This window comes from Thalassophryne amazonica, chromosome 20 (genome assembly GCF_902500255.1).
Source record: "Thalassophryne amazonica chromosome 20, fThaAma1.1, whole genome shotgun sequence".
NCBI lineage: Eukaryota > Metazoa > Chordata > Actinopteri > Batrachoidiformes > Batrachoididae > Thalassophryne > Thalassophryne amazonica.
Genome location: NC_047122.1, coordinates 11,454,261 through 11,475,068, shown reverse-complemented (window position 1 = coordinate 11,475,068; position 20,808 = coordinate 11,454,261). Strand labels below are relative to the sequence as shown.

The following is a 20,808-nucleotide window of genomic DNA, read 5'->3' as shown; positions in this document are numbered from 1 at the left end:
TAGAGGTCATCCATGTCTTTATGTCTGTAAGACAATCCTGCAGTTTAGCTAATTGGTGTGTATCCTCTGGCTTCATGGATAGATAAAGCTGGGTATCATCTGCGTAACAATGAAAATTTAAGCAATACCGTCTAATAATACTGCCTAAGGGAAGCATGTATAAAGTGAATAAAATTGGTCCTAGCACAGACCCTTGTGGAACTCCATAATTAACTTTAGTCTGTGAAGAAGATTCCCCATTTACATGAACAAACTGTAATCTATTAGACAAATATGACTCAAACCACCGCAGCGCAGTGCCCTTAATACCTATGACATGCTCTAATCTCTGTAATAAAATTTTATGGTCAACAGTATCAAAAGCAGCACTGAGGTCCAACAGAACAAGCACAGAGATAAGTCCACTGTCCGAAGCCATAAGAAGATCATTTGTAACCTTCACTAATGCTGTTTCTGTACTATGATGAATTCTAAAACCTGACTGAAACTCTTCAAATAGACCATTCCTCTGCAGGTGATCAGTTAGCTGTTTTACAACTACCCTCTCAAGAATCTTTGAGAGAAAAGGAAGGTTGGAGATTGGCCTATAATTAGCTAAGATAGCTGGGTCAAGTGATGGCTTTTTAAGTAATGGTTTAATTACTGCCACCTTAAAGGCCTGTGGTACATAACTAACTAACAAAGATAGATTGATCATATTTAAGATTGAAGCATTAAATAATGGTAGGACTTCCTTGAGCAGCCTGGCAGGAATGGGGTCTAATAAGCATGTTGATGGTTTGGATGAAGTAACTAATGAAAATAACTCAGACAGAACAATCAGAGAGAAAGAGTCTAACCAAATACCGGCATCACTGAAAGCAGCCAAAGATAACGATACATCTTTGGGATGGTTATGAGTAATTTTTTCTCTAATAGTCAAAATTTTGTTAGCAAAGAAAGTCATGAAGTCATTACTAGTTAAAGTTAATGGAATACTCAGCTCAATAGAGCTCTGACTCTTTGTCAGCCTGGCTACAGTGCTGAAAAGAAACCTGGGGTTGTTCTTATTTTCTTCAATTAGTGATGAGTAGAAAGATGTCCTAGCTTTACGGAGGGCTTTTTTATAGAGCAACAAACTCTTTTTCCAGGCTAAGTGAAGATCTTCTAAATTAGTGAGATGCCATTTCCTCTCCAACTTATGGGTTATCTGCTTTAAGCTATGAGTTTGTGAGTTATACCACGGAGTCAGACACTTCTGATTTAAAGCTCTCTTTTTCAGAGGAGCTACAGCATCCAAAGTTGTCTTCAATGAGGATGTAAAACTATTGACGAGATACTCTAACTCCCTTACAGAGTTTAGGTAGCTACTCTGCTCTGTGTTGGTATAAGACATTAGAGAACATAAAGAAGGAATCATATCCTTAAACCTAGTTACAGCGCTTTCTGAAAGACTTCTAGTATAATGAAACTTATTCCCCACTGCAGGGTAGTCCAACAGGGTAAATGTAAATGTTATTAAAAAATGATCAGACAGAAGGGAGTTTTCAGGGAATACTGTTAAGTCTTCTATTTCCATACCATAAGTCAGAACAAGATCTAAAATATGATTAAAGTGGTGGGTGGACTCATTTACTTTTTGAGCAAAGCCGATAGAGTCTAATAATAGATTAAATGCAGTGTTGAGGCTGTCATTCTCAGCATCTGTGTGGATGTTAAAATCGCCCACTATAATTATCTTATCTGAGCTAAGCACTAAGTCAGACAAAAGGTCTGAAAATTCACAGAGAAACTCACAGTAACAACCAGGTGGACGATAGATAATAACAAATAAAACTGGTTTTTGGGACTTCCAATTTGGATGGACAAGACTAAGAGACAAGCTTTCAAATGAATTAAAGCTCTGTCTAGGTTTTTGATTAATTAATAGGCTGGAATGGAAGATTGCTGCTAATCCTCCACCCCGGCCCGTGCTACGAGCATTCTGACAGTTAGTGTGACTCGGGGGTGTTGACTCATTTAAACTAACATATTCATCCTGCTGTAACCAGGTTTCTGTTAGGCAGAATAAATCAATACGTTGATCAATTATTATATCATTTACCAACAGGGACTTAGAAGAGAGAGACCTAATGTTTAATAGACCACATTTAACTGTTTTAGTCTGTGGTGCAATTGAAGGTGCTATATTATTTTTTCTTTTTGAATTTTTATGCTTAAATAGATTTTTGCTGGTTATTGGTGGTCTGGGAGCAGGCACCGTCTCTACGGGGATGGGGTAATGAGGGGATGGCAGGGGGAGAGAAGCTGCAGAGAGGTGTATAAGACCACAGCTCTGCCTCCTGGTCCCAACGCTGGACAGTCACAGTTTGGAGGATCCAAAAAAATTGGCCAGATTTCTAGAAATGAGAGCTGCTCCCTCTAAAGTGGGATGGATGCCGTCTCTCCTAACAAGACCAGGTTTTCCCCAGAAGCTTTGCCAATTATCAATGAAGCCCACCTCATTTTTTGGACACCACTCAGACAGCCAGCAATTCAAGGAGAACATGCGGCTAAACATGTCACTCCCGGTCTGACTGGGGAGGGGCCCAGAGAAAACAACAGAGTCCGACATTGTTTTTGCAAATTTACACACCGATTTAATGTTAATTTTAGTGACCTCCGATTGGCGTAACCGGGTGTCATTACTGCCGACGTGAATTACAATCTTACCAAATTTACGCTTAGCCTTAGCCAGCAATTTCAAATGTCCTTCGATGTCGCCTGCTCTGGCCCCCGGAAGACAATTGACAATGGTTGCTGGTGTCGCTAACTTCACATTTCTCAAAACAGAGTCGCCAATAACCAGAGTTTGATCCTCGGCGAGTGTATCGTCGAGTGGGGAAAAACGGTTAGAGATGTGAACGGGTTGACGGTGTACACGGGGCTTCTGTTTAGGGCTACGCTTCCTCCTCACAGTCACCCAGTCAGCCTGCTTTCCCGACTGCCCGGGATCTGCCAGGGGGGAACTAACGGCGGCTAAGCTACCTTGGTCCGCACCGACTACAGGGGCCTGGCTAGCTGTAGAATTTTCCACGGTGCGGAGCCGAGCCTCCAATTCGCCCAGCCTGGCCTCCAAAGCTACGAATAAGCTGCACTTATTACAAGTACCGTTACTGCTAAAGGAGGCCGAGGAATAACTAAACATTTCACACCCAGAGCAGAAAAGTGCGGGAGAGACAGGAGAAGCCGCCATGCTAAATCAGCTAAGAGCTAGTAGCTGCACTAAGCTAGCGGATTCCCAAAAACACACAAAGTGAATAATGTGCAAATAATCCAGAGGTGATTCAGCAGAAGGAGTGCCCCAATCAAGGCACCAAACAGGCCATGAAGCAGCACAGGCAACGCACGACAACAGCGAACGCACGACAACGGTGCTAAAATAAAATAAAATAAAAAAATAATAAAAACGAAAGTGTTAGCAAGCTAGTTAGCTTGCCAACGCTAATGAAAGTTAGCTGATAAAAGTGCTCCGTCGCGATGTTTCGACCGTTAGAGGTCTTCCTTAGGCGTTGGAGCACAGTAAAAAAGTAAAAAAAAAAGTAAAAAGGTAAAAAAGTAAAAAAGTCTTGAAAAAGACTGTTAGTTCAAGTCCAAAGCAGCAGGTAGCAGTCTCTGTGTAAACAGTCCCAACAGAGAGCCAAAATTCTGATGCAATCTCACTCCGAAGATGCACACCCATCTGATGAACAGCCTATACTTTTTTGCACCTGCAAATCAAGCAACTTTTAAAAGTGGTGACTCCACTGAAATGGCTCTGGTGTCTGTGACAGGAACCTTCCAATCTGCAAGAGCAGGAGTTCAGTTTTCAGCATGCTTGATTTATCAGCTAATCCCAGTTTGTTTAATCACCACATACTGCAGCCCCAAATCAGAAAGAGTTAAATGGACTGCATTTATATGGCACTTTTTCATCTGCATCACACGCTCAACGTGCTTTACACATCAATGCCTCACATTCACCCCGATGTGAGGGTGCTGCCATGCAAGGTGCCCACTACCCACCGGGATGAACTAGGGGATTACGGACCTTGCCCAAAGGCCCTTAGTGATTTTCAGGTCAGGCTGGGATTTGAACTGAGGATACTCTGGTCTCAAGGCCAATGCTTAACCACTAGACCATCACCTCCCCTTTTGGGATGATATTAAAAAAGCAGCTATTTTTACATTTACTTTGAGTTGTGCTTGCACAGAGGATGTGTGGGTCAACTTTATTTCAGTTGTTCATATAGACCTATTCATATTTCAGGCCTGCAACACATTCCAATAAAATTAAGATGGGCAATTTAAGGTGGTGTAAAAAAAAAAATGAACCAGTGTTGTTTCAAACAAGTGATGATGACAGGTGAAACAGTATCTAAAAAAGGTGGAGTCTTTGAGGTGCAAAGATGAGGAGAGGATCTCCAGTATGTCAAAAACTGAATGGGAAAAGTGAAATATTTAAAAACAATGTTCCTCAAATAGAGATTGGAACGGGTTTGCATATTACTCCCTCTACAGTACATAATGTCAATAAACAATTCAAGGAATCTGGAGGAATTCAGTGCATGAAGGGCAACGATGGAAGCCTAGTTTGAACACCTATGATCTTCAATCCCGATGATGGCTCTGCATCAAGAACCGTCAGTCATTAATCGCTGATATTCGACAGTGGATCAAATACTTATTTGCCTCACTGTATGTACTGTAAAACATAAAAGCAGCCAGAGACATGATTCAACCTACACATTTTCTTTTTTGCTGATATGTTGGAACGCTGACGAGTTTTGATGGAAGTGGACTTATTAAGCTTTGTAATGTTACAGGTTACATTGAGGAAGCATGCATTATTCCTTGTCCCTCTGACTGCAAGCTGAGTGAGTGGTCCAACTGGTCACGCTGCAGCAAGTCCTGCGGCAGTGGGGTCAAAGTTCGCTCAAAGTGGCTCAGAGAGAAGCCTTACAATGGTGGAAGACCATGTCCTAAACTGGACCATGTCAATCAGGTATGTTCAATAAAATAGGAGCTATTTACATTTTATTTATTGTTTGCTTTTATATGATTTGACAAGTATCATATGTTAATGTCTGATGACAGGATGGTGATCTGCCCCTTGCTGTCTGCTCAAATCATGACTTTATAACTTCTGTCAAATCTTTGCTTCCTTTCTCTTTTTCTGTCCTTTCTTTGTCACGGACTACATTTACAGGCTCAGGTAAGGACAAGATATGGGACACGAACACACACATATACAGTAGTGTTCAGAATAATAGTAGTGCTATGTGACTAAAAAGATTAATCCAGGTTAATCCAGGTTAACAAATCCAACAAGACCAAGCATTCATGATATGCACACTCTTAAGGCTATGAAATTGGGCTATTAGTAAAAAAAAAGTAGAAAAGGGGGTGTTCACAATAATAGCAATGTGGCATTCAGTCAGTGAGTTTGTCAATTTTGTGGAACAAACAGGTGTGAATCAGGTGTCCCCTATTTAAGGATGAAGCCAGCACCTGTTGAACATGCTTTTCTCTTTGAAAGCCTGAGGAAAATGGGACGTTCAAGACATTGTTCAGAAGAACAGCGTAGTTTGATTAAAAAGTTGATTGGAGAGGGGAAAATGTATACGCAGGTGCAAAAAATTATAGTCTGTTCATCTACAATGATCTCCAATGCTTTAAAATGGACAAAAAAAAAAAAAAAAAAAAAAAAAAAACAGAGATGCATGGAAGAAAATGGATAACAACCTGTTATGTGTCGGACGCAGCTCCTAGAACCGACCAGCGTTTGAAGGACCCAGTATGAAATAAGCAGAGCACGATACAAAGGCTAACTGAATTTAATACATAACAGTGATACAAAAAATAACAAAAGAAAGTGCGGTCTGGCGTGGTGCGCTCCCAGCAGCGCTAACGGTCCGGAGCCAGAAGCTGTTCGGACCCAAGGACCCCACCGACACCCCCCAGGTGGCCGCAACAAACCGAGTCTGTGAAAGAAGGAACCATTATGTGAGTCCACACTCTACACACAGAGAGAACACTTAAAGGTGTACAAACAGCAAACACTTCCTGGCTTGATTACTATTCAGCTTCCCAACCTGCAGGCATGGAACATCCAGTTCACAAAACTCCACTGCAGTGGAAGCCGATACATGACTAACATACAGCTCAATATAAAAAGGTGTGAGGGACACCACATTTACTGACTGTATAAACGTTAGTCACAAAATCTAACGTACCTCAGGAAGTGTGCTGATGAGCGTGAGACCTCACCCCCTCCTCTTTCACAGACCGTGCATCAAACCCTGGACGTTCTCTGCATCCACTGATGATGAGATGGCTCCCGAGACGACGATCTCACCCGTCTGGTCACAAGGTCGAGTCTCTGGCAAATACACACTGTATACTCCAGTCTTAAATGCCACCATGTTCCAATCCATATAGATGCACCTCAGCTGTGAGTCCTGACGAGCCGCAGGTGATCAGGGTGAGGTCCTGATAACCTCAGCAACACAGCCACTCAGTCCCAAATGCAAGCCACCTGGAATGAAAAACAAAAGACAGAAACAAAAAGGCAGCCAGGCCCCCCAGCCATACAACAGTACCCCACCCTCACGGGAAGCCTCCCGGCGACCACACAAACCTGGCCCAGGAGAAACACCCCTCTCCAGGGACCATGGCTGGAAACCGCATCTGCATTCGTCTTCCAACAGAATGGTTGATGTCCTCTCCTCTGGCTGCATCCTTGCCTTTGTTTCAGTCAGTCACTTAGCACAGGTGTGGCCAGGAGTTCTTAAACCTGTGCGGTCAGCCTTTATCCAACCATGTGCGGTCATTAGTCATAAAACAAAAAAGACAAACACAAACAACCAAACCACCCCCCCCCCCCTCCCCAAGGGACCGTCCTATCAAACCCCGGGATGAGGAGAAAAGAAAAACCCCAAACTTAAGCTTACAAATAAAAGCGCTAAAACACCCCCCCTCCCCCAAACAACATGTAGGGACCAACACCCCCCAGAGGACTTCCCGCCAGCTCCAGGAGTAATAACCACAGCCGAGGTCCCTCTGGGATCCAACGTCACCCACGGGGACTCCCAGCGCCTCCCAGAGGACCACTCGTCAACCCCAGGAGACGCCTCCCCTCACGACCAATGGACCCAGCCCCGGCCGTCTATGGCTAGATGGACCCACAGCCCTTTCCCCCCCAGAGGACACCACAGTCAAACCCTGAGGGCGGAAACTGGGGGGAAAACACCCCCCCCCCCCAGGTGCAGAGGTTACCTGGGAAACGCCCAGCATAACCACACTGCACCACTCCAGCAACGCCGACACTACGGCTCACACGGCTGGAGCCAGAGGAGAAGAGAGGGAACAAAAAGAAAATACCCCAAACCCCCCCCTCCCCTCCCGGGTGCAGAGGTTACCTGGGAAATGCCCAGCACAACCTAACTGCACCACTCCAGCAACGCCGACACTACGGCTCACACTGCTGGAGTCAGAGGAGAAGAGAGGGCATAACAAAAAACAAAACAAAACAAAAGAAAGAAAAAACAGCAACCCAAATACCCCCCCCCCCCCCCCATGACCCCCCAGGGGACCGTCCCATCAAACCCTGGGAGGTGAAACTGAAAAAAAAAAAGAAAAAGAAAGACTAACAGACTGACATAAGGTTGCTCGGGTCCCTTTGTTTTTTTTTGTTTTTTTTTGGGCAGAACTGCAGGGTCACGACCCCAGACACTAAATAGTGAAAAACAAAAAATAAAATCCCACACAAAAACCAACTCAAAAAACACCCACACAAAATGAACTAACACAAAACAAATAAGTGATTTATACCGTCAAGCTCCAACAAATGGAACACACCTGTTCCAACTTAAGAGCTTGACGGTAATGTGACTCAGTCACCAAAAGAGGGAGCCAAAGTGCTAAAAATGAAAAACCCCCTTTGGTAACTGAGAAAACAAACTCATGCTGCCTTTCTGTGAGCAGCACACAACCAAAAATGTGATTCAACTAAATAACACCGGAGCTGACACAACAGACGCAGTAGCTATCATTACCCGGGGAAACGGGGCTACGACTGTAACACAGGAAGCACCGCGACCCGTGCCACAGAGCTCCGCCGTGCGCGTTCACCCATTACAGACTCACTCCTGCAGCTCCCGTTCAAACCTCTTATCCGGTCGAAGTGCGACGCGAAGCCGTCGCCAGTCACACTCCACCACGACCCACGGATAAGGCACACACAGGAACACGGCTGCAAGAGAGCACGAATCAGTATTCAGTAATGGGTCCTCAAACACGCACCATCCGGGCGGAGAGCACCCGCAACTGATCCGGATAACTTCTGAACGTCTGCTGCCGCCTTCCCGGCGCGTTACCGTCTCTGCTACCGCTGGGTCCGTGATGTTTGGCCAGAGACTACTGTTATGTGTCGGACGCAGCTCGGAGAACCGACCAGCGTTTGAAGGACCCAGTATGAAATAAGCAGAGCACGGTACAAAGGCTAACTGAATTTAATACATAACAGTGATACAAAAAATAACAAAAGAAAGTGCGGTCTGGCGTGGTGCGCTCCCAGCAGCGCTAACGGTCCGGAGCCAGAAGCTGTTCGGACCCAAGGACCCCGCCGACACCCCCCAGGTGGCCGCAACAAACCGAGTCTGTGAAAGAAGGAACCATTATGTGAGTCCACACTCTACACACAGAGAGAACACTTAAAGGTGTACAAACAGCAAACATTTCCTGGCTTGATTACTAATCAGCTTCCCAACCTGCAGGCATGGAACATCCAGTTCACAAAACTCCACTGCAGTGGAAGCCGATACATGACTAACATACAGCTCAATATAAAAAGGTGTGAGGGACACCACATTTACTGACTGTATAAACGTTAGTCACAAAATCTAACGTACCTCAGGAAGTGTGCTGACGAGCGTGAGACCTCACCCCCTCCTCTTTCACAGACCGTGCATCAAACCCTGGACGTTCTCTGCATCCACTGATGATGAGATGGCTCCCGAGACGACGATCTCACCCGTCTGGTCACAAGGTCGAGTCTCTGGCAAATACACACTGTATACTCCAGTCTTAAATGCCACCATGTTCCAATCCATATAGATGCACCTCAGCTGTGAGTCCTGACGAGCCGCAGGTGATCAGGGTGAGGTCCTGATAACCTCAGCAACACAGCCACTCAGTCCCAAATGCAAGCCACCTGGAAGGAAAAACAAAAGACAGAAACAAAAAGGCAGCCAGGCCCCCCAGCCATACAACACAACCATCAAAATGGATAGAAGAATAACCAGAATGGCAAAGGCTCACCCACTGATCAGCTCCAGGATGATCAAAGACAGTCTGGAGTTACCTGTAAGTGCTGTGACAGTTAGAAGACGCCTGTGTGAAGCTAATTTATTTGCAAGAATCCCCCGCAAAGTCCTACTATTAAATAAAAGACATGTGCAGAAGAGGTTACAATTTGCCAAAGAACACATCAACTGGCCTAAAGAGAAATGGAGGAATATTTTGTGGACTGATGACAGTAAAATTGTTCTTTTTGGGTCCAAGGGCTGCAGGCAGTTTGTGAGATGACCCCCAAACTCTGAATTCAAGCCACAGTTCACAGTGAAGACAGTGAAGCATGGTGGTGCAAGCATCATGATATGGGCATGTTTCTCCTACTATGGTGTTGGGCCTATATATCACATACCAGGTATCATGGATCAGTTTGGATATGTCAAAATACTTGAAGAGGTCATGTTGCCTTATGCTGAAGAGGACATGACCTTGAAATGGGTGTTTCAACAAGACAATGACCCCAAGCACACTAGTAAACCAGCAAAATCTTGGTTCCAAACCAACAAAATTAATGCCTCGCAGATGTGAAGAAATCATGAAAAACTGTGGTTATAGTAATTCACTAGTAATTCACAGGATTGCTAAAAAAGCAGTTTGAACATAAAGGTTTTGAGTTTGTAGCGCCAACAGCAGATGCTACTATTATTGTCAACACCCCCTTTTCTACTTTTTTTTACTAATAGCCCAATTTCATAGCCTTAAGAGTGTGCATATCATGAATGCTTGGTCTTGTTGGATTTGTGAGAATCTACTGAATCTACTGGTACCTTGTTTCCCATGTAACAATAAGAAATATAGTCAAAACCTAGATTAATCTTTTTCATCACATAGCACTACTATTATTCTGAACACTACTGTAAATACAAGATGTAAATTTCTGCAGCGTCCTTTTCATACACTGTCAGGTGACTGTCGTGTTTATGGCTGTCAGGTGTACGAGGTGGTGCCTTGCGTCAGTGACTGTGGGCAGTATGTTTGGGTGTCAGAGCCCTGGAGTGTGTGGAAGGTCAACAATGTGGAGCTGAAGGATGACTGTGGTGAAGGTGTCCAGACCAGGAAAGTTCGGTAAGACAACTCAGGGCCTTACCCTGACATTTTCTAATGTTTCAAGTATTATTGGTCTTATTATAGTAAGTTCTTTAGGTTTCTCCCTTTTACACTTGGGGTTGCCACAGCAGAACCATTGTGGATCTACATGTTGATTTGGCACAAGTTTGGACACAGCTCCAAGTTACATGGCAAATGGCAAGAGTGATTTTGAAACAGGAACCTTTTACTCTGAAAACAAGCACACTAATCACTTGCCTTGCACACTGCCATCAATTACACTTCTTATTATAGTGGACTGTGTTTAGTTTTGTGTGTGTGTGTTTGTTTGCTTTGTTTGTTTTTGAACACTGTTAACTTTACTACATTTTTACTTTTTCTCATTATCCAGAATATATGTCCCACCTTTTTATCCTCTATGTTCAACTCACTTTTTAACACAATTTGTCCCCGGGGACAAGTTTAACAATGGGCAGGAACGCACTGTGGCACATGTGCACACCACAGCATGTACTGTTACTGTATATAAGGTAAAAGTCCTAATTCCAAAAATAAGCAAGATGGACAAAATAAACATGCATTGTTCAACATGCTGGATGTTATCTGACACAGTTTGGATAAAAGAAATTGACAGATGCACACGCATTGCTTGCCTATAGTGCTGTAAACAATATGAAAAAATATTAGTCCATTTAATTTTTTCATCAGACCTTTAATTTTGAATTTTTGTGCGTTGTTGTAGTGTGCTTTTATTACTGGTGTTTATTCTTTGTTAGTGGAGTTAATTTTGTTTAGTGCTTTGATTCCTGGAAAAGCCTTATCTAAAGTTATTATTATTATTATTATTATTATTGTTATTATTACCTCTGTCAGTTGGGCAGAGGTTATGTTTTCACCCTGTTTGTTTGTCAACAGCCTGGAACCCACAATTTTTCCTTTTTTGTTATGAAATTTTTATAGAGGCTTCATATCCTGATAGGCAAGTACTGATTCAATTTTCAAGGTAGGTCAAATGTCAAAGTTAGGAAAAATATGGGGAAAATCCCTTTAATATTGAACAAATTTTCAAAAATTCAAACTCTGTCAAAAAAGATTGACTTTCTTTAATATTTGAGAGCTTTATGTAGGACAGCATCCTTTATCGACTGATAAAGTTTAATTCAGATCTGGATTACAGATTTTATGGCTATTGAAAACCCCATTTAATGTATATTTTACATTATATCTTAAACAAACGTTCCCCAATCACTCTCATATTTGAAAGTAAGGTGCAGACTGGCACTCACTATCACCTGACAAAGTTAGATACAGATCCGATCTAAACTGTGGATTTTGTGGGCATTTGAATTTAATATTGAAAAGCCCATTTGTTGTACATTTTACATTATATTTCAATCAAAAATGCCTCAATTACTCTAATTTTTCTGTTATGGATTCACCAACACCACCAAAATTGGATGGACGTTCCAATTTTATGCCCGTTTGTCTATCATCCTGTTATCAGTTGGAAACCAAGTACAAAAAAGCAGTGACAGATTGTAAATAGCAGAGATAACCAATGACATGTGAAAATTATCTGAAAAAGAATTCAGAAACTCAAAAAGTAAAAAAAAAGTCCTAACAATACCACAAAAAAACGTTGATCAAGTGCATAAATTAAATACATACTCCTGACATTTGAGCACATCTAAGAATTCATTATTTGTTTTATATAACGCTAAAATAGATCCTTGTCATTTGATATTATATTAATTTATAAATAACAGAAAAGGGACTTATATTTTTGGTGCGTCACTGCTGCTTCTCAATCAACTTGGAAAAAAGTTAGATAATTCAAAAATATTTGGTAACACTTTACTTGAAGGTATTGTCATAATAGTGTCATGATACTGTCATAACTGTTACATGACACAGTCATAAAGGTGTCATAAACATTATGTCAATGTCATAAACAGTTATGACTGCTGTCAATAAGTGTTCGGTTTTTATAATGACAAGGTGGCAACTTGGCATACAACTGAAGACCAAAAAGGCCAAAGACAACTTCTGTGTTGTGTGGGCCGCCAGAAGAGGTACTGCTGGACCACCACCAAAGGGCGCCCTGCCTGAAGTGCGGGCTTCAGGCACGAGAGGGCGCTGCCGCCACGGACACAGCCGGGAGTGACAGCTGTCACTCATTAATTCCTGACAGCTGTCACACATTCTTCATCATCACACTCCATAAAGACCAGACGTCATCTCCACCTCGTTGCCGAGATATCGTACTTCATTGTAGGTAATATCCTCAGCCTTTTTGTGTTTATCTGTAATCTGTACATTGTGAGTGTTTGCAGGTGTACCGGTTCCTTGTTTTGTGGAAGCTGAGTGAGTGCAGGACGGCACTCTTTTTCTCTGAGGGATCACTGCAAACACATCAGCATATTGAGTGAGAGGTGGAGGTGGCATTCCCACCGTTATTCTTACTGGGTGTACACACACCCACACTTGACTGTCTTTGTTCTCACCAGCAGTACCAGATCCGACAGACGGGGACGGTGATCACCTGGGAATTCGGGACTTGGCGGCTCCAGTATTCTCTGGGTTCGGTGGTGGAGGAAATCGTGTGGTTCCGGTTCATCTCAGGACAGACGTCTTCTATCCTCGAGCCTGCCCACACGTCACCTTTGTGGTTTGACTGTAATTATATTCTGAGATTGTCTGTATATTCGTTGTGCACGTTTCACAACATTAAATTGTTACTTTTTGGCTCATCTATTGGCCGTTCATTTGCGCCCCCCTGTTGTGGGTCCGTGTCACTACACTTTCACAACATTCTGGTCATGTCAATTTGATTAAAGTCAAGTTGTTATAATCAAGACAACCTAAAAAATGTCAAGTTGTCATTATAAAAACCGAATGACAGTTAATGACAACAGTCATAAATGTTTATGACATTGACATAAAGTTTATGACACCTTCATGACTGTCATGTAATAGTTATGACAGTGTCATGTCTTCAAGTAAAGTATTATCAAATATTCTAACCTTCTAGCCCGTGATACATCCAAAAAAAAAAAGTTTGTGCACTTCCTCAGTCCAGCAACAGAAATTTATCCAGCTTTTGAACCCAATAACTCTTAATGCCTCCGGATGGCTTATGGCGTAGTGGATTTGTTGTGTGTGTGTGGATGTGTGTGTGTGTGTGTGTGTGTGTGTGTGTGTGCACGCGTGTGTGTTAGAAGAATTAGCACCTTCAATTAGCTTGTTCAAATCATCGTTCGTCAGTAAAACAAACTCTGCTATGTTTAATTAATTGATCAAGTGACTCGGGTTTGTCCCAGACCACCAGCTCATGATTTAAATGTTTGGCGAGACTGTTAACAAAAGTACTCCGCAGTGTTGCAGTGTTCCAGTCAGCTTCCGCCGCCAAAACCCAGAACTCAATGGAATAGTCCGCGACACTGCGGTTCTCCTGGCGGAGAGACAACAGCCGTTTGGAGATCACCTGCCCGTGCATTGGATGATTGAAGACAAACCGAAACTGCTGGATAAAGGTTGAATATGAATTCAAAATAGGCAAGTGCTGACCCCAGAGGGCCATTACCCAAGCACGGGCATCACCCCGGAGCAAACTGATCAGGAATGCTATTTTATTTTGATCTGAGGAATAAGCTAAAAGATGTTGTGAGAAAACTAGACACTATAACAGGAATGCAGAACAAGTGTCTACGGAGCCAGAGAAAGATTCTGGGTTTGGAAATAGTGGGTCCATGATTTGTGAAGGGTTGCGGCTGAACTGTGGGTGTTGGTGGAGATGGCGAGGAGATGGAGGTGATTTGAGTCATTTTGTTGGTAAGTGTTGAGAGTTGTGTGCACAGTTGTGATACCTGTAAGGGTACTGAATAAACCCAAATTGGACCCAAAAATGCAGGAAGCTGTGGTGAAAAACCAAGATAACTATTTATTGAATAACACAAATGAAAAATGCTGGAATGTTGTTTGAGACACTGGAGCACAGAAACACAGAATGGACCAAAACATGTGACGTGGAACCAGAAACAGGTGGACAAGAGGCAGGAGGCAGGAACGCTGGAACAAAAGGGGCAGAATGCGAGCCAACAAGTGAGTAACGCAAAGTCAAGAGGAACATGAATAAACTACCACTGAGGATAGTGAGGCCAGGTTACCACAGGGCGACAACTGAGTTTCTGTTGAATGTGGAGTAGATGAACCAGGGTTTTTATACAGCTATGATATAGATAAAAGATATAACAGTATAAAAAGGATACCCGTGTACCTGAAAAAAATATTACAAGTTTCTGGTTAATAGGGGTAGAGAACAGCAGCAGGTACACTTGTATTCCAACACAGTGGATATTGCACAGAAAATAAAGTGTAAATTGCACATGTGGATCAAACACATTTTGCACCAATAACTGTTATTCCAAAAGGAATAAAATAAAATATTGCACTTTCAGTTATAGTTGAGTGACAAATATTGCCCAGTGGGTTTTTGTTGTGAACCATTACTGAGTTCAGGGATGACATCAGTCTGACTGTGGCTGATGAAGTGCAGCTGCTTCTGAGCTTTTTTCACAGTGGCTGCAGTGTTTGCAGACCAGCTCAGATCAGATAAGACATGAAGGCCTAGGAACTTGTGGCTGTCGACTCTCACCACATCAGTGCCCTTGATGGTGAGAGGGTGCAGTTGAGGGGCTTTCTTCCTGAAGTGAATGATGATTTCTATTGTCTTTCCTACATTGAGTATGAGGTCATTTTCTTGTCTGTAGCCAAGTGTGCTGTTGACCAGGGCAGTGGTCAACAGCACAGTCCAACATGGACTGTGTTGTCCATGTTGGATACACAGCTGTGAGTGTACAGGGTGAAGAGTTTGGAGCGGCAGCAGGAAACCACTCCTTTCATCCACACAACCTGCAATCTGTGAGGAAATCCAGAACCCAGTTGCAGGTGGCAGTCGGGACCCCCAGATCAGACAGTTTTCCAATCAGTCTTTTTGGGCGGATCATGTTGAAGGCAGCTGTGTAGTCAGGAAGAGCATCCTGACATACGTACCGCTGTGGTCCAGGTGTTGGAGGGTGTGGTGGAGGGCTATAGCCACTGCATCATCCACTGATAGGCAAATAAGATGACAGGCAAATTGAAGAGGGTCAGCAGTTTCTGGTGTTGGAGACGAAACAGTCCCCCCTAAAAATCAGTCCTCCTGCCTTCACTGCACATGCATCATTTGGGACCACAGCAGCTCGTCTGAGACAGACTCTCTTAACCCAAAGCGATCAAATGGATAGTTAATAAATGTGATTATTAACTATCAAATGACAAGGTAAAACCTCTTCGAGGTGAAACTCAATGACACTTTAAAATGATCGACGCACAGTGGATGCACGGACTAGCAGCTCGTGTAGCTGCTGTGCTCTGATCACTTCATCTGCCTTTTATGCTAAAATAATGCTGAATTTATGTGGAAACAATTGTTGTACAAAAGCTTGAGATATCTGTTGCTAAGGCAGATGAAGTCTGGAGTGCAATTTGAAACAGGAACGAGGTGACAATCCGTAAACCGCGCACAATGAAGGCAGGGCAGACCGATTTTTAGGGGGGACCATTCGGTTGGCAAGACCGGCACTATGGGATTGAGATGATTAAGCATCAGCTTTTCCAGACATTTCATTGCGACTAACGTGAGTGCCACTGGTCTGAAGTCATTCAGGGTGGATGCATCTTGTTTCTTAGGTGTGGGAATGATGGTGGAGGATTTGACTGTATGAGAGGCGTTGAAGATAATGATGAACACACCTGCCAGTTGTTCTGCACAGGCCTTTAGAAGTCTGGGCCTCTGGGTGAACGAGAACAACTATGACAAAGAAGACTGATAACTCGTCCCTCAGAAACACAATGTTTTAATTTGAAGAGAACTTTGATTTGGGATGAAGGAGTCAAGTTAGTACTGTGATTAAGTAGTGACTGCATGCTTAAAGTGGATATGACACTTAAAGACAACATAGTCTTATTACATGTAACAAAGGTTATATAATTCGGTCAACCTAAGCATTTTGGGAAGATGGATGCGGTTCTCCCGTTATATACAACATTGAACGTCCCGCCACTGAAAAAGGTGCACGCCCCGTGACCAGCTTCCCGCTAAGCACCAAACCTGAAATACGTCATTGCGTGTAGACTGTATCGGCTTGCGCGCCCGGCGGCTGTGGTTTATACTTTTTTTAGCGGCAGAAACTTTGATTAAACACAGCTCTCAGGGACTTGTTTGTCGATATGCCTGACCAGTGTGTCACAGCATACTGCACAAACACAAGGGCGAAGGGTTTTAGGCTCTTTAAGTCCAGGCAGATTGATCGAAAGCCACTGTGTTGTGCAATAAACGAAATGTCAGGCTGCCGCTCGCTCCGCTCGCACACACACATTTGCTCCCGACAGCAGACACTTTCCTCTACCATCAACCCCAAATAATATGTTCACAATAATCTTGAAATGGTCAAGGAACTTGTAAAAATATCAGTGCAATACGTAGTAAACACAGCGGCGGCATGTTCACTGTTGTTTTCAGCGATCTTTTTTAAAACTTTCGCAGTTTAGTTCCTATTCTTTCGTGAAAATAACGTAACTAAACACGGATGAATGCAATGCCAGGCACTCAAAAACGGCAAAAACCCGAAGGTAATGACGGTGGTCCGCAAATAGTAGCTACACTATCGTGGCTCCAGAACAATATAATAAAGGCAGTAAACAGATGCTAGAATCGAAAATGCTATAATTATAGTGTTATAAACAGTAGCAACAAAAATCAAAGCATCCCTTACCATTCTGTATTCTGCAGCCTTTCTAAATCCATCGGAATTGGCACGTCTCTTGCCTCTGCTTCGGCTCCGCCATAAGCACCGACGGCATTATTTTCGCTGCCAGAATGCTCCTGGTTTGGATGTTCGTCCGAAAGATACGGCTCTAATCTGTAGGGTCTAATCACTGCTGCGACATCCTCAGGATCCGAGTCAGAAATAATCCACACATGAAGAGGAGTCAGTAAAGTTCTTGATCTCGTCACTGTCCATGCTGAGGTTCATCTGTTCCTGTTGTCACTCTAACAGACAAAGACGGGACTCTACACATTGTGACGTCACGGCATCACGTGACCGCTGATGGAACGCTGCCAGCGCGCTGTCAAAGAAACACACTTTTGAGAAGCTGTACAAACTTTATTTCTCAGTGATAATGATTAAAACCACTTTCAACTTACTATACTGTATGTATATTTTTGATATTTATATCAGTTTTACCTAATTTTTTAGATGTCATATCCACTTTAAAGGATACTGAGATCAGTCGCATTACTGTAGCCTTCTGTGTATGGTAACCAGCCTGTCACTGTAGCTGTAAACGTTCCCTAACACCTACTACATTAAGGCTCCCAGTTCAAACCCCACCCCTGCTACATTTCTCCATGTAATGTCAAGTAGGACATCCAAAATAAAATTTGTGCCGTATCAACATGCAGATCCACCTTGGATCTGCTGTGGCGACCCCAAGAGAAAAAACAAGGGAGCAGCCGAAGGGACTTACAATCTCCAAAAAAAGATTAATTAATTAATTTATTTATTTATTTAATCTACAAAGCAGATCCAGAAAAAGGGAACCAACCAAGAAATGTTAACACCAATTTTTGCTAAGTCCACTGTTCAAGGAATTTCATTCTTGAAAACAAAAAAACTCCATATATCACAAATAATAACTTTGTGATTATGCTTTAAGATAATGGTCGGTTACCTCTGCACTTGAATGCTTCATTCTGTGATGAATGTGTGCATTCTGACTTAACCCTATGGGACCAACACCAATCAATCAATCAATCAATCAATCAATTTGATTTATATAGCGCCAAATCACAACAAACAGTTGCCCCAAGGTGCTTTATATTGTAAGGCAAAAGCCATACAATAATTACGTAAAAACCCCAACGGTCAAAACGACCCCCTGTGAGCAAGCACTTGGCGACAGTGGGAAGGAAAAACTCCCTTTTAACAGGAAGAAACCTCCAGCGGAACCAGGCTCAGGGAGGGGCAGTCTTCTGCTGGGACTGGTTGGGGCTGAGGGAGAGAACCAGGAAAAAGACATGCTGTGGAGGGGAGCAGAGATCAATCACTAATGATTAAATGCAGAGTGGTGCATACAGAGCAAAAAGAGAAAGAAACACTCAGTGCATCATGGGAACCCCCCAGCAGTCTAAGTCTATAGCAGCATAACTAAGGGATGGTTCAGGGTCACCTGATCCAGACCTAACTATAAGCTTTAGCAAAGAGGAAAGTTTTAAGCCTAATCTTAAAAGTAGAGAGGGTGTCTGTCTCCCTGATCCGAATTGGGAGCTGGTTCCAGAGGAGAGGAGCCTGAAAGCTGAAGGCTCTGCCTCCCATTCTACTCTTACAAACCCTAGGAACTACAAGTAAGCCTGCAGTCTGAGAGCGAAGCGCTCTATTGTGATATGGTACTATGAGGTCCCTAAGATAAGATGGGACCTGATTATTCAAAACCTTATAAGAAAGAAGAAGAATTTTAAATTCTATTCTAGAATTAACAGGAAGCCAATGAAGAGAGGCCAATATGGGTGAGATATGCTCTCTCCTTCTAGTCCCCGTTAGTACTCTAGCTGCAGCATTTTGAATTAACTGAAGGCTTTTCAGGGAACTTTTAGGACAACCTGATAATAATGAATTACAATAGTCCAGCCTAGAGGAAATAAATGCATGAATTAGTTTTTCAGCATCACTCTGAGACAAGACCTTTGTAATTTTAGAGATATTGCGTAAATGCAAAAACGCAGTCCTACATATTTGTTTAATATGCGCTTTGAATGACATATCCTGATCAAAAATGACTCCAAGATTTCTCACAGTATTACTAGTCAGGGTAATACCATCCAGAGTAAGGATCTGGTTAGACACCATGTTTCTAAGATTTGTGGGGCCAAGTACAATAACTTCAGTTTTATCTGAGTTTAAAAGCAGGAAATTAGAGGTCATCCATGTCTTTATGTCTGTAAGACAATCCTGCAGTTTAGCTAATTGGTGTGTGTCCTCTGGCTTCATGGATAGATAAAGCTGTGTATCATCTGTGTAACAATGAAAATTTAAGCAATGCCGTCTAATAATACTGCCTAAGGGAAGCATGTATAAAGTGAATAAAATTGGTCCTAGCACAGAACCTTGTGGAACTCCATAATTAACCTTAGTCTGTGAAGAAGATTCCCCATTTACATGAACAAATTGTAATCTATTAGATAAATATGATTCAAACCACCGCAGCGCAGTGCCTTTAATACCTATGGCATGCTCTAATCTCTGTAATAAAATTTTATGGTCAACAGTATCAAAAGCAGCACTGAGGTCTAACAGAACAAGCACAGAGATGAGTCCACTGTCTGAGGCCATAAGATCATTTGTAACCTTCACTAATGCTGTTTCTGTACTATGATGAATTCTAAAACCTGACTGAAACTCTTCAAATAGACCATTCCTCTGCAGATGATCAGTTAGCTGTTTTACAACTACCCTTTCAAGAATTTTTGAGAGAAAAGGAAGGTTGGAGATTGGCCTATAATTAGCTAAGATAGCTGGGTCAAGTGATGGCTTTTTAAGTAATGGTTTAATTACTGCCACCTTAAAAGCCTGTGGTACATAGCCAACTAATAAAGATAGATTGATCATATTTAAGATCGAAGCATTAAATAATGGTAGGGCTTCTTTGAGCAGCCTGGTAGGAATGGGGTCTAATAGACATGTTGATGGTTTGGATGAAGTAACTAATGAAAATAACTCAGACAGAACAATCTGAGAGAAAGAGTCTAACCAAATACCGGCATCACTGAAAGCAGCCAAAGATAACGATACATCTTTGGGATGGTTATGAGTAATTTTTTCTCTAATAGTTCAAATTTTATTAGCAAAGAAAGTCATGAAGTCATTACTAGTTAAAGTTAAAGGAATACTCGGCTCAATAGAGCTCTGACTCTTTGTCAGCCTGGCTACAGTGCTGAAAAGAAGCCTGGGGTTGTTCTTATTTTCTTCAATTAGTGATGAGTAGTAAGATGTCCTAGCTTTACGGAGGGCTTTTTTATAGACCAACAGACTCTTTTTCCAGGCTAAGTGAAGATCTTCTAAATTAGTGAGACGCCATTTCCTCTCCAACTTACGGGTTATCTGCTTTAAGCTGCGAGTTTGTGAGTTATACCACGGAGTCAGGCACTTCTGATTTAAAGCTCTCTTTTTCAGAGGAGCTACAGCATCCAAAGTTGTCTTCAATGAGGATGTAAAAGTATTGACGAGATACTCTATCTCACTTACAGAGTTTAGGTAGCTACTCTGCACTGTGTTGGTATATGGCATTAGAGAACATAAAGAAGGAATC

The 20,808-nt window shown here is 42.6% G+C and overlaps 1 protein-coding gene across 1 annotated transcript in view; it reads left to right on the top strand.

Moving 5' to 3' along the window:
• The window catches only part of LOC117501852 (thrombospondin type-1 domain-containing protein 7A-like), a 316,378-nt gene that overhangs the window by 220,048 nt on the left and 75,522 nt on the right, over positions 1-20,808 (top strand). The window contains exons 14-16 of the mRNA XM_034160813.1: positions 4,824-5,002; positions 5,207-5,212; positions 10,283-10,416. Coding sequence (XP_034016704.1) covers positions 4,824-5,002; positions 5,207-5,212; positions 10,283-10,416 — 319 coding nt within the window. The remainder of the gene's footprint in view (positions 1-4,823; positions 5,003-5,206; positions 5,213-10,282; positions 10,417-20,808) is intronic.